Source organism: Perissodus microlepis, chromosome 23, assembly GCF_051167445.1.
Source record: "Perissodus microlepis isolate ML-2025 ecotype Zambia chromosome 23, ASM5116744v1, whole genome shotgun sequence".
Lineage (NCBI taxonomy): Eukaryota > Metazoa > Chordata > Actinopteri > Cichliformes > Cichlidae > Perissodus > Perissodus microlepis.
Window position 1 is genome coordinate 6,757,490 of NC_140482.1, and position 13,510 is coordinate 6,770,999.

At 40.9% G+C, this 13,510-nt stretch overlaps 1 protein-coding gene across 1 annotated transcript in view; it reads right to left on the reverse strand.

Moving 5' to 3' along the window:
• The window catches only part of pard3ba (par-3 family cell polarity regulator beta a), a 196,633-nt gene that overhangs the window by 80,852 nt on the left and 102,271 nt on the right, over positions 1–13,510 (reverse strand). Inside the window, exon 18 of the mRNA XM_084922436.1 lies at positions 405–620. Within this exon, the coding sequence (XP_084778562.1) occupies positions 405–620 (216 nt within the window). The remainder of the gene's footprint in view (positions 1–404; positions 621–13,510) is intronic.

Genomic DNA, 13,510 nt, shown 5'->3' on the forward strand with positions numbered 1-13,510 from the left:
AATTTCCTCATATGTTAATCGCACACATCCCTCATCCCACACGTATGTGTGGTCACAATTTAGAGCATTAAAAATATGCTGCTGTAAGACATAAAGTTGTTCTTTCCAAATTGCTGAGTGGATAAAATCATGTAGCATTTCATTAAGGTACTTAGGCTAAGCACTGTACCTTGGCAGGCCTCTGGCTCTTTTTTGAGTGCCAGTGTGTTATAAAGCTTAAAGGATGTGCACTGGCAGCGTAGCCTCTCATTTAAATGGGTACAGTGTCTAGGAAGGAATCCCAGTCGTGCATTAAAAGGGAACATTCCTTACAGTGGGCAGTTTTGTTGTGTCTGCTTGTTGTTTTTCGAAAAAAATTTTGGTAGTAGCAGTTCAACATGTCTGCTTTTCTCCTGGGGTCTTACCGTCTTCAGAAGGTCTGTCATACGACTTGTCAATGGCGATGCGGAAACTCTGGTTGCATCCCCGCCCCCGGACCATGTGCGGCCGTGGGCGATGAAAGGGCACGTGGTCTTGGATGTGACTCTGCTTCGCCTCAGACATGGCCGTCTGCAGGCTCTCCAGGGAGCTGGACTTCATGAGGCCCAGGGTGGGGCCGAGTGCTCCTCCATCTGAAGGCTCTGCGAGACAGAAAGACACTCCGCCATGACTAATTCATCCCAAAGCTAACTTCACCATTTTCCACTATTCCAGCACATAAAACAGAGGAGGAAATCCAATGAAGAGTATAAAAGAAGCCTGGCTGATGGATGGAGGATGGAGACGCAGCCACTGCTAAATTGACACAAAGACTTTATTGAGATCACAAGCTTTTAGGATAAGCTAACCCACCGCTTGGAAAACATTAAACTTGAACCCATCTCCTCAAATAATATTTCCTTACTTAAAGAGCATCTGTATTAAACTTTTTAAACTCTCGGAGCTGGCTACAATTTAATTTGACTTCAGTTTATGTAAGAATTGGTGCGGGGGCTGGGACTGCAAATTCCAGGATTTAGACTGTAATTTATCCATTAGTGTTGTTGCTTCTACAGGCAGTTATAATTTAGGTAATACAGAAATGGGTCTTTTGTAAGAGTTGACACTTAATTAGCTCATTATCTATGAATCACCAGGAAACATAATCAAGCTAAGTTTGCTATTATTATACTAAAATCACTGATTATTGAACTAACAACCACAGTAACCTTATGGTTCCTCCATATACAGTACAGTAACTACTTACTACTTAACATTACTTAACACTTACTTCCAGAAAAATGCCTTTTTGGGGTATGCTTTAGGCTTTTTATGTATATCAGAGACTAAATGTAAATCCTGGAGAACATTCAAATCAACTAACACATAATAAAACTTCATTGTATGGCATGAAAGTTGGGAAATATGTAATGAAACTCAGAATGTATAGACTTAAACTAACAATACATAGAAAGAAATAATATTTTTCATGAAAAGCCATAGAGTCTGAATCTACTCGAAATAAAATTCATCATTTATGAAATGTCAGCTGGGATAGGCTCTAACCCTCCACAAGTATAAACTGAATAAGCGTTTAAGAAAAATGGATGGATTGAAGGAATGCTAGGAATGGTAATTTGCGGAATTAAATTTTAATAGCTGGAATAAAAGTCTTAATTTATAGCATAAAAATGAGAAAGAAAGTCGGAATATATAATAGATTGACTGTGCAGGGTGCACCCTGCCTCCTACTCAATGTCAGCTGGGATAGACTCCAGCCCAGCGCGACTAAATAAGAAAATTAGTTGGGAAAACAGATTGATTGAAGGAATGACACGGCAGCAATGGCGACTGATAGAATAAAAGCCAGAATACATCAAATGAAAGATGGAAAATGTGGACTAAAATTTAAATTCATGGCATTAAAGTCATTATTTATGGCAGGAAAAAAATCCTGCTCTTACAAACATTTTAAAGTCCAAATTGCATCATCTTAAAGATCATCCTCCTAAAACTTTCTCACATTATTATGCATAACCGTACATACACATGCATAAATTTGTCTAGAAACTATGCCTAGCTCAAGGCCTGAAAATGTAAAAATCTCACATATACACGTGGATCAATCAGTATCAGCTCTCACACATTTTTCTGTTGACGTATAAGAGCTTTTTGGAATGAAGCTGAGAACGGTTAAAGAGAGAAATATGAAGTCTTGTATATGAAATGTAGAGTGAAAGGTAAAGGAAGAGGAGAGGAGAGCGTGAAAAACAGGCTTGACAGAAATGGGGAGAAAGTCGGAGTCCCGTATGAGCGACATAAAAGAAGGGGAGAAGAAACGATGAATGAGGTGAAACGGTACAGGCGCAGGTGAGGAGCGGTACTATGGGAACTGACAGGCTCATGCATAAGCAAGAGACGGGGGAATAAATGAACTGCCATCATACTGTACTCGGGGTATGGCCTCCAACTCGAGAGGAAGAAAGGGCTAGATGGAGGAGCAGGAGTGCAATGAAGGCCACAGCTGATTCAGCAAGGGGATCGGAGAGCAGGCGGGGGAGGAGGAGGAGGAGGTAGCGGGGAAATGCTGAAGATTTGAGGAAACACAGAGCTGTAAGGAAAAGAAGAAAAGAGTAAATGTCACTGAGAATAAAGTCAAAGACGCTTGTGACATTCAGGCTGTGGCAGGAAACTGCGGGACAGGTGACCGAGAAGACGGCTGAAAAGACGCCTGCTTCCAACCCCTAAAAGCAACTAACCCACCCAGGTGATGTATCACAATACAACAGTGACTCTTCAAAGAAGTTACAGGCAGGTTGCAAGCAGCGTTTTCACTTTCTGAAACTCTTCTGTAGGGATGACTTTCTCGCATCATGGCACTCACTGCTTAAGACGTATTTTTTGTCATTTCAGAGGCTTCAAAGCTTCCAAGCAGAGCGGGAGGGGGTGGGAGGGTGGGGGGTGTTGGGAGTGAAACTGAAGTGGCAATGGAGTCGAAGGAGGAGGAAAAAAGTAAGCAGAGCGTTGCTGCCTTTTAAGTCCTAAATTGACTTTCTGAGAGGAAGTGGGATTTATGGGGAATAAGGGGAATAAGGGGTTATAAATAGAGAGGTGGGGGGGTGGGGGGGCGCTCAGGAATAAAACGCTCAATTTGAGAGGCAGGATTTGTGTCACAAATGTAATTACGGCTGTCCAGCTTGCAGCCTGATAGAATTAAGCTCCTTGCCAGTGCACTGCCGCACTATGCAGGGAAACTGTGTGTGTCTGAGCGCGTGGGCGGGTGTGTATTTACCACTAAATGAGAGAATTTTGTTCCAACCCTTAAATAAAAGAAGAAGAAGAAAGTCATGATACTGACTACGTGAGATAGCGGCGAGCGTGTCCTTGACCACCACAGATGAAATGAGCACAATTTCTTTTTTTGTGTGCATGCGTGGGGCTGCGAGTTGTACTCATTCCATGCATGTCAGGCTGTTGAGGCTGGAGGTAAATGAATAATGAGGGTTTAATAGGATGGATGGGCGGGGGAGAGGTGGCTATCATCGCCAGCTCGATCCAATGGAGGGTGAAATCAGCGTTTATCACATATCGCTGCCCGCTGTGCCAGCAGATGCTCTCACGGATCCGTTCGCATCATGTCAGCCTGATTGCCACTGATTCAAGCTGGTGCACACATTTGACAAACAGCCTAACAGCCAAAAAAAAGGAGAAAAAAAAAAAGAGGGCCAGGATGACAGTCGATGCCCTTCACAGCTGCAGCACCCCTCCGCCCAAGATCAAGAGGTAATGTCACGTCTTCGCTTGGCATCACTTTTCGCTCACTTTGTCAGCGAGCAGCAAACTTCTGGTTTTTCTTCACGATGAACTTTCTCGGCAGAGATGATGTTTAATGAAGGCGAAGCAAAAGCCTGGGTGGGATCATCAGTGCAGAGGATGAGTAATCATCATTAGATTATTCAGAAACAAACTTAAGTTAAAAAAAAAAAAACAGTAAAAAAGAAAAAGGGGGCAATTTACAACTTGCACTTCAATAGAAAACATCCAATTACAGAACCAAGTCTTAAAAAAAGGACTTTAAACACTTTTGGAACAACAAAGTGGTCTGAATCTCTGGCCGCCATCTCCAGAAGCAACCCGACGGCCTTCGTAATTTGCTTCAACAAAGTTTGCATCGTTCCTCCCAATGCCTGTGTGCAAAGCAGCTAATTTTCCCAGAAACGTGTGTGCGCTGCTTTTCTTATTCAAGTCATTTAACTTTGATCAGCGGGAACTGGGAACTCGCTGCCTACAACAATCCACTTCCCTTTTATTTCAGCCCATATCCTTTACTTAGTTGACTGGATAAAAAAAAGAAAAAGCCCAAAAAACAAAACCTGGTGTGCTTTTGCTTTCAACAATCAAACACGAGCTGTTGCTGTTGTTGCTGGAGGACATTTGAATCAATTTGAACCTCTCGCACGATTCCCATCACTCTGCGGCACTGGCGATTCGCACGTCCTTGAGGTTCAGAGGATGTCTCAGCAAGTTTTCTTGTTTTTTTTTTTTTTAAAGGTTTGTTTGAATGATTTCGCGTTGGGTTTCTGACATTTGATGTGTGACGATTCCTGCCTACCGCAGTTAAATGAACCACAAAAACAACAGTTGAAAAAAATGTATCTAATTTCTAAAAAACAAAGCTGATATCATTAAAACTGATGACCATAACATAAACCTAATCTACAGTGTGATTAAATTATCCAGGATGTTTTTCAGGGGAAGAATGTCAATTACACTGTTATAAAAGAAGCCTTTAAACAGTCATTTACGGTGGCAACAATGTTTGCTGTAAACATTACTTATTCATCTCGGGATTAACGAGTGACTCCTTTGAAATGTGGTACGAGAACATCCTTAAAGAAGAAAAAACTAAACAAAAAAGGGAGCTGAAACAAAGAACCTGCCAATTACCTCTGCGTAATGGTGCTTGCATTCCCCCCTAAACGCATAAACACTCCAAAGTGTCCACAAACAATATCCACTCATAAAGCCCACGCCTGCACGCAAGCTGTAGGTGCTTACACACCAACACACGCATGCAAATATCCACCTGCGCGCATTTCTAACCCGCACGCATCCAAATGCGATGTGTATATTGTGACTCTGCAGAGGCTGACTGCTGTTGTGTCTGTATTGAACAGACAGCAGTGAAGACTTTGCCTGGAACGTAGCCTCGGGGTCCCGCTGTGCTGACAGGCCCTGAAAGGACTAACACTGCTCCATGACGCTGCTTTGTACTTTAAAAAAAAAGGTATTTTAAAAGTGAGCGTGACACACCTGCAACATTCATTACATATTGATACAGTTTGTTCAGAAATTTGATGTCATGGAGGTGAAATCATTATCAGTAAAGGTAGGTTTTTGGAGTTTTTTTGTTTTGTACGACTAAATACAAAATGTTAATTGCAGCTTTTTCACAGAGTTGGGTAAAATCTATCAGTTCGGAATAAAGGTGGTCGGCACAAAACTCTTAATTATTCGCTCAATGAATACAAGAATAAATGAACTCGAAAATTTCTAAATTACAGGCTGTGCAGTGAATATTCCACACACAATGCTAAAGCCTTGTTGCCCTGTCTTACCTACAGCACTGTGCCAAACCCCTCATTTCTTTATTTTTTGTTAGGAAAATGGGAAATAAGTGCAGTGATTTAATGAATTGTGTACAAACACACATTGAAATGAGTTTGTACAGTTCTAACAAGCTTTAAAGTCAATATTTGGTGTGACCACCTTTATTCTTCATCACAGTCTGAACTCTGTGAGGCAGCTTTCTTCTCATTTCTTAAAGTAAGGACATTCAAAGCTTTTCTTTAGATGTTTCTGCCTTTTGTTCTGTTCTCTGTCAAGATGATCCCTCACTGCTTCAATAATTTCGATGTCCAGGTGTGTTTAGGATCACTGTCATGATGAAAATGAAGATGTTACGAATCTGATGGCTTCCAGATGGTACTACATGGTGGGTCAAAATCTGATGGCACAAGATCTCCAGCACCACTGGCTGAAACTAGGACACAGGCTGTAGACACTCACTGTTGCACCTCTGTCCTGACCTCTTTTGTACATACTGACAACAAGTTGAACCAAAAATATCAAATTTAGATTCATCCCTCCATGGCTTTCAGATCCTGTTTATCTGCTATAGATCATTTTTAAGGCGTGCCACTTCTTTTGTCCTCCTTTTGTCTAGTTTCCTCAAAATTTTAATGACATATTGCACACCATTCAAGATGTGTCAGCTCTTTAGTTAATAGCCATCCAGGAATTGCCTTATTGGTTCAAAAATACTATTTTTTTGCCGTTCTAACAGTGTTACCTTTTGTAGATTAAGGAAATGGGACCAAATTTTGTCGTTTCGCAACAGGCTGCTAGTAACAAAATATCTCAACATACAATTTAAAATGTGTTGTTTGCTCTGTTGTCTGTTATGTATAGACACGACACTGGTTAGGCCAGTGTTTAGTGGCTTAAAAAGCAAACAAAAAAAATCTTCTAAAAAGGGTCAGGTACAAGGACTGGAATGAAAATGAGTGAAAAAGCAGCCAATTCGTTAGAAATTAGTATAAAGAAATGAAGGGCATCTTTTTCACTGTACTGTATTATAAAATCCACTCTATCTTAGGACTAACACCAACAAGCCACAGCACCAAGATGACATTATGCATTATTTGTGCAATTTGACTTAAGTATTTGCTACATATCAGCAGCTATATTTGTGACAAATATGTATATTAGAGAAACCATATCCTATATGTGGTTGTGGGAATGCATGTATGGAGATTTGTACAAAAGCTCACTGAACTGGATAATCTGAAATCAACTCATCTACAATTATATGCTAATCACATGTGTTGCATTGTCTAGAATAATCTAGGATAATTTGTGTTAATTAACGAAATTACTGTGTTGTTGCAACTTCCTGGCTTTTGAAAGGCTCACTGCTGGATTCTTGTGATGTCTGAGGCTGCAGGTATGTAATAAACTCAGAAAGAGAAATAACAACGACTTTACAGACATTACTTCCCAAAAAGTTCTATTTTAGTAACATTTTTGTGAGACAATGTTAATGAGTAAAACTCAGCATGTAGGAAAAGTGTCTCCTTCAGCAAAAGGCACACAAACAGTGTCTTGTATGCTCTGTGCGTATGGGAGAGGTGTTAAAATTAAAATGGGGAAGACATAGCTGATAAGCTATTCAGGCACGTCCGCACGTTCACGGGTATTTTTGAAACATAGCTTTTTCTATGCGTTTGGGCCATTTGTCCACTGGTAAACGGCGTTTTGGATCACTGAAAATGGAGATTTTTAAAAACTCGTGCAAGGGTGAAGATTTTCGAAAACTCCGTTTTTGCATTTACACGTGGATGAAGAAAACTGAGAGTTAGTCAAGCAACGTCAAAGGTGTGTGCCTTTTATCTACACAGCGCCAAATCACAACAACAGTCACCTCAAGGCGCTTTATATTGTAAGGTAGACCCTACAATAATGCATACAGAGAAAAACATGAGCAAGCATTTTGGCAACAGTGGGAAGGAAAAACTCCCTTTCACCAGGAAGAAACCTCCGGCAGAACCAAGCTCAGGGAGGGGCGGCACCCTGCCACAACTGTTTGGGGTGAGAGAAGGAAGACAGAAGACCTTACTGTTTACATGAGATGGATTTCTACAATGGTGGATACAGACAAAATACTGTTGCTGTTAATCTGACTATCTGCAGTTTTTACACGCAGTTACTGTCCCTCCATTTACAAAGACAGAGGCGTCAGAGTGAACTTCGAACGTGGCTTCTACATTAAACACACAAGCTCTCACAACCCAAATTCCGACACCATCGTCGTCGACGGTTGAATAAATTAAAAAGAAATTTAATTTAATGTAAGTATGCTGTATGCATTTTGTCCATTCCTGAGTTGTGAGTCTTACAATTATGAATCACTCAGACTAATGTAAAATTTTCAGTTTCTTTCTTTATTGAATAAACTCTGGCCAAGAGAGCCAGTGAGACAAAATCCAAAAGATTGTCTTCAGTTATTAACATTTGAAATGATGAAGGTACTTGAAAATGGTACTTGCAGAGTAACAAAATTAGCTGCTTTTCCAGAAAAACGCCAAAACTTTTCAAAAGTACTTGAGGTTTTGTGAGGGCACAAACCCTGTTTACTCTTTCCCTCCCGGGCTTCTAGACTTCTGACTGGCTAACATTTCAACACAGTTTGAATTTGGTATGTTCCTGACAGCGTTTGCTTTTTACATGTGGACGGAGATGTTATTTTAAAAACTGCATGTTTTTTTTTTAAATGAAAACACAAAATCTTTTTAAAAATTCCTGTGTACGTGTGGACGTAGCCTCAGACTTTATATCCCAAAGTCACGACTTTTTACAGAAGTGTAAAGGTGTTGGAGTAGTTTGGGTCCAGATTAAAAGAGGAACCCTCAGCATCTTACCATGTTATTTCCACTTTGGTTATTCTCTAGAATAATCATGTTTTTTAATACACAGAATCATGTGCTTAAAGTTATGCATAAATACTACAACTGTATGCCTGAACCAGTCTGGTCAGATTAAGGGAAACTACTGCATGTCTGAAAGGGGCTTAAAGCAGATATTGTTCTAGTAACTCCATACAAACGAGCCAACACACACACACACACATGTACACACACACACACACACACACACACACACACACATATCAATGGAACACTTCTGAACACCCCCCCACAGCGTCTCACCAGAATCTTAACACTTACCTATCAACTGGACTACAATGTGCTCTACAGCAAGCAGCTTTGTAGCAGACTGGCAAAGAGGTTGCCACGGTTACAAGAAAGCACCCCCTCCATCAAAACAGCTGGGGGTGGCAGTGGCTGTGTGTGTGTGTATGTGTGTATCTGTCTGCATGTGTGTGTACTAGAGAGAGAGAGATGGGTGATGCTGAGTTGCCAAGGAGACACTTTAGTAAGAAAGGGGCTTGCTGCTCCTGGCCATACTGTAGTTCTTTAAATTGGGTACAGGGAACACACGCTTCAAGACACACACATGTAGGGCACAGCCACACACACACACACACACACACACACACACACACAATTTTCAATCTAGTATCCAATCTCAGGATCAGCCAATAAAACCTGAAGCTGTTGTTCTGGAGACCAGTAAAACAAGCCCTGACCTGCACTCTGCTATAAAAACACGTGGCATTCACCGCCACACATACACTCTACACACCTGCAAAAGAAAGCCTGATCTCAATGTCGCCCTGTTCAGTGAAGGTTCTTGAATCTAATTCAACAAAAGCATTAAAAACAATTACTTCCGCTCTTAGAGTTTTAGTAAAAGCAATTAAATTCAACAAGTTCTTAAATTACCACAGATATTTAACGATCTCATCTCTGTGAATGTTTTTAGATTTAAGCTGTTTAAACTACACAAAGTAACACACAAAGGTCTCTCATGAAAGAAGTGCTTCACACTGGATTAAATATACTGAACGTGGAGCTTTAAAAGCTTTTTTGGCGTGAAACCACAATGACACGTTAGAGGTATGAATACAAACTGTATAGAAAAGATGGAAATGACATCGCCGGTGATATGTTAGCATTTTGGTCAGCCATGGTTTTTCTTTTCTTGTTTGTTAAAATCAAATTCAGATGAGACTGGAGTGCCAAGCTTTCAACTAAGGCTAGCAAGCTTGTTTGCAGTTTGCACGTGTCTTGTGCAAAGTAAACAACAAATAAAATACTGGAAAAATCACCAAGCTGGTGTTGATAGTTTTTGGGATGTCTGATGGTACAATTAACCCGATAGCAAACATATAATTTGTCACATACATGAATAATAAATTCTAAAAAAAAAGAATCACCATCTCAAACACAACTGTGAGGAAATTGTGTTATAGCATACTATAAAAATGTACTACTGCTGCGGTGTTGGGGATCTTTGCGCTTTTGTAGTTGGTCCCCAGTGGCCATTCGAGGAACTACAGTTTAAGCACTTCTGTGTTGGCCCTGGAAGTTGCCACTTGTGTCTGAAGAGTAGATACCAATGTGTTAGCTTTTCTCTTTTCTTTCCTTTATCTGTGACATTCAGCCCACAAAACCAGGACTTACATGCAATTACAACAGAACACTATTCAAACATCAGTAACTTTCCACATGTTTGAATCAACTGATCCCGCTACTTTTTTCATGGGATTTGTTGACAGAAAGATAAATACAAAACATCCCCAGCTGCATCCTTTAAAAATGAATGGCACTGTGACACAGCAACTATTTTCATATCACCCGACAAACCTGACTGCCCACCAAATGACTTCATACGACTGTACAGCCAGTAAAAGTAAAATGCAATTCATGGTATGGCCTATCAAAACTCACTCCAATTAAAGACCTGTTCAATCATTAAGCATCCATCCATTACTATCTGAATACATTCAGCTATGTCAGAGGCAGAAAATGAAGCTGGATGGAAACATTGCTCTGGCAGTAATTGTGTTTAGTTGTTTAGATGTATGAGGGAAAGAGGACATATGGGCTGTTTGTATTTAGCCTCCACCTAGACGAATGGCTTTAATAACTGGAGAGGACTTAAAAGGCCATTTCATAATTACTGCCTACCTCTACTGGATTACTGCGACGCAGCGGGGGTGGCAGAGTATGGATGAGGGCTGGAGAGAACTCTGCGGAGTGGGACATGTGCCATTTGTAAACGCGCAGCCAGTTAAAATACTTGAGGCAATGAGGCAGAACTGAGAGGGTGCATACATTGAGACGCACACAAACATACACACCCAGCATGCTAGATTTATAAAGACCTTTACAGACAGCCAAACTATTCACTTAACCTTAATGCAGGAGTCAGACTTCAAGACAGTCACTATGGTCCTGAGTGAATTAGCTGAGACACATTAAATATGCCGAATGACAACCAATCACAGCCTGCAACCATTCAGAATCACAGAAAACTTTATTACATTTTCACAAAGCTCGCTGAGCATGTTGTACACGTCATCAAGACAAAAGGATCTTTTGTAAAGAGTCTTAAATTATTGTGGAAAAACTTGTATTTGGCATTAAATTGAAAACAATGAAACACCTACGTAAAGTGTATGACCCAGATCCAAAACACAGTCAACCCACACACACACAAACAAACAGAACTCCAGCACTGGCAGCCTTATGCCAGCGGGGCCCTAAACGGTGTAAAAGATCGATATATCCACTGTGATTCCACCCATAGGTTTTGGACTTAATGTTAGCATTTTGGCTGCTCCCATGTTGATTTTTAGTACCAGGTAGTGACCTTAAAAACTGAAGCACAAACCTCAGGGACAGCAAGCTGTAATAATCCACTAAAAATGCTTCAAATGCACCAAAATAACACAGATAGTGTAAGTGCCAGTTTTATGATTTCAAGTAGTGGTTTCATTTCAATTCATTTTAATTTATAAAGCGCCAAATGACATATTTTATATTGTAAGGGAAATAGACTAAGGCTACGTTCACACTGCAGGCGAAAGCGCATCAAATCCGATTTTTGTGACCCTATGCGACCCATATCCGATCATGGTCTGATAGTGTGAACGGCACAAATCCGATATTTTCAAATCCGATCTGGGTCACTTTCGTATGTGGTACTGAATCCGATACATATCCGATGTTTTAGAAAGCGACTGCTGTTTGAACGGTCATGTCACATTAAATCCGTCTTTTACGTCACTGACACAAGACAGACGCCAATTATCAGCGCCGGAGAAGACATCGCGAACGCTTCCTGGCCATCCAGTGAAACTGTTGGGAAGACAACGTGAACATTTTATTTGTACTGTATAATCTGCAGATTCTGACAGAAATCTGCAACTATCCTTTGAAGCACCGCTCCTCTAAAACAGCAATAAGGATAATTATTAGGTTATTTACATTATTATGTAAATAACAAAATAACTTAAAGCAAAAATTGGGAAACGTAAAGTCCGAAGTCTTTATATTAAGGGCCATCAGTCAAACAATACTGTTTGCTCTGGGTCTAAACAGAGCGCGTTTGAGCTTTGAGCGTTCACACTAGAGCACGTTTGCTGTTGCATTTTATCTGTAGTGTGAACGAGCAGACAAAAAAAATCAGATTTGATCAAAAAATCGGAATTGAGCATTAAGACCTGCAGTGTGAACGTAGCCTTAGTAATACAGAGAAAACCCACACGACCCCTTATGAGCAAACACTTGGTGAGAGCGGGAAGGAAGAACTCCCTTTTATCAGGAGGAAACCTCTGGCAGAACCAGGCAGCCATCTGCCACAACAGATTGGACTTAAAGGGTGGGAGAAAGGTCTAGCAGATCCCAACTGGTTCTAGCTGCCTGTGTTGGGACACCCGTCACTCAACTTGGCCACACCACTAACACTTTTATTTAGTTAATTTTTAAAGGGCAAAGTATCCATAGAGGCCAAAAGAGTATTTTCTACCACATTGTAAATATGCTTTTTAATCTCGTGAAGGTGGATGTTTTAACATGAACGTCTAAGGAAGTAAGCCTTAACTAGCGCTTAGAGGAACTGTTGTTTTTGACTCTTGAACACTGGCTTCTTTTTTCAGTTTGCCCCTTTGTGCAGCCAGAGAAAACAGGGATGCAATAAACATAATATTTTCTATGCTTCACAGATCACACCTGGTTGTCAAGAGACATAATGGCTTCACCAAGAAAACGCAGTGTCCATGATTTAAGTCTAGCTGGAAGTACCTATTAGCCTTTTTCTATTACTTTGTAAAAACAGTTTTGTTTTTTTGTTTTGTTTTTTTTTTTTAAAAAAGGCTAAACTGCTACAAAAAGTGCTTCAATAAATCAAGGAAAAGGCATGGGTGTTGGGGTGGGAGGGGCTTGTGTATATTGTTCTATTTAAATGCCAGTTTCTTACAGTCTGACACAAGATTAAACATAAACACATCGCTGCTGTAACCCAAACCTGATTTAAACTGAGCCATTATCAATCTCAAGGTCAGCTCTTTGTTCAACTCTGGAGAGCTCGGACCCTTTCCCGGAAGACACAGAGAAACAACCCCCTCGTCCACTGGGAAAAGCCCCAACATATAGGCAGAAAGTCCAGGGGATACAAAACACAGAGGGAAACTCCAGACTGGAACAGAGTCCATCCTGTCTCCAGGAGACTGGTTCCAGAGCCCGAATATACTCTCACGCTAGTTCACGTGACATTCCATATCCGCATAGATAGCCTCACCAGCCGGGGATCAAACCGCCAGTGTCCCTGCCCTTGATGGCCACCAGACACACATTAGACCTGAAGGCTACCAGTGTGGCTCCGATCTGTAGCTCGCTCTGTGGAAGCGTTGAAGGTTGTGCAACAGCTCAGTTGAACCAGTGGAGTCTTTAAGTGAGGACAGCACAAACCATTAAACCTTCCTTTTTTGGCCACACAAACACTATCTGAGCGCCTGACCTACTGACTAGATTTACCTCCTGGCGACCTTTTTGTCTTCAAAAATAAAGTTGAAAGGTAGCCCTTT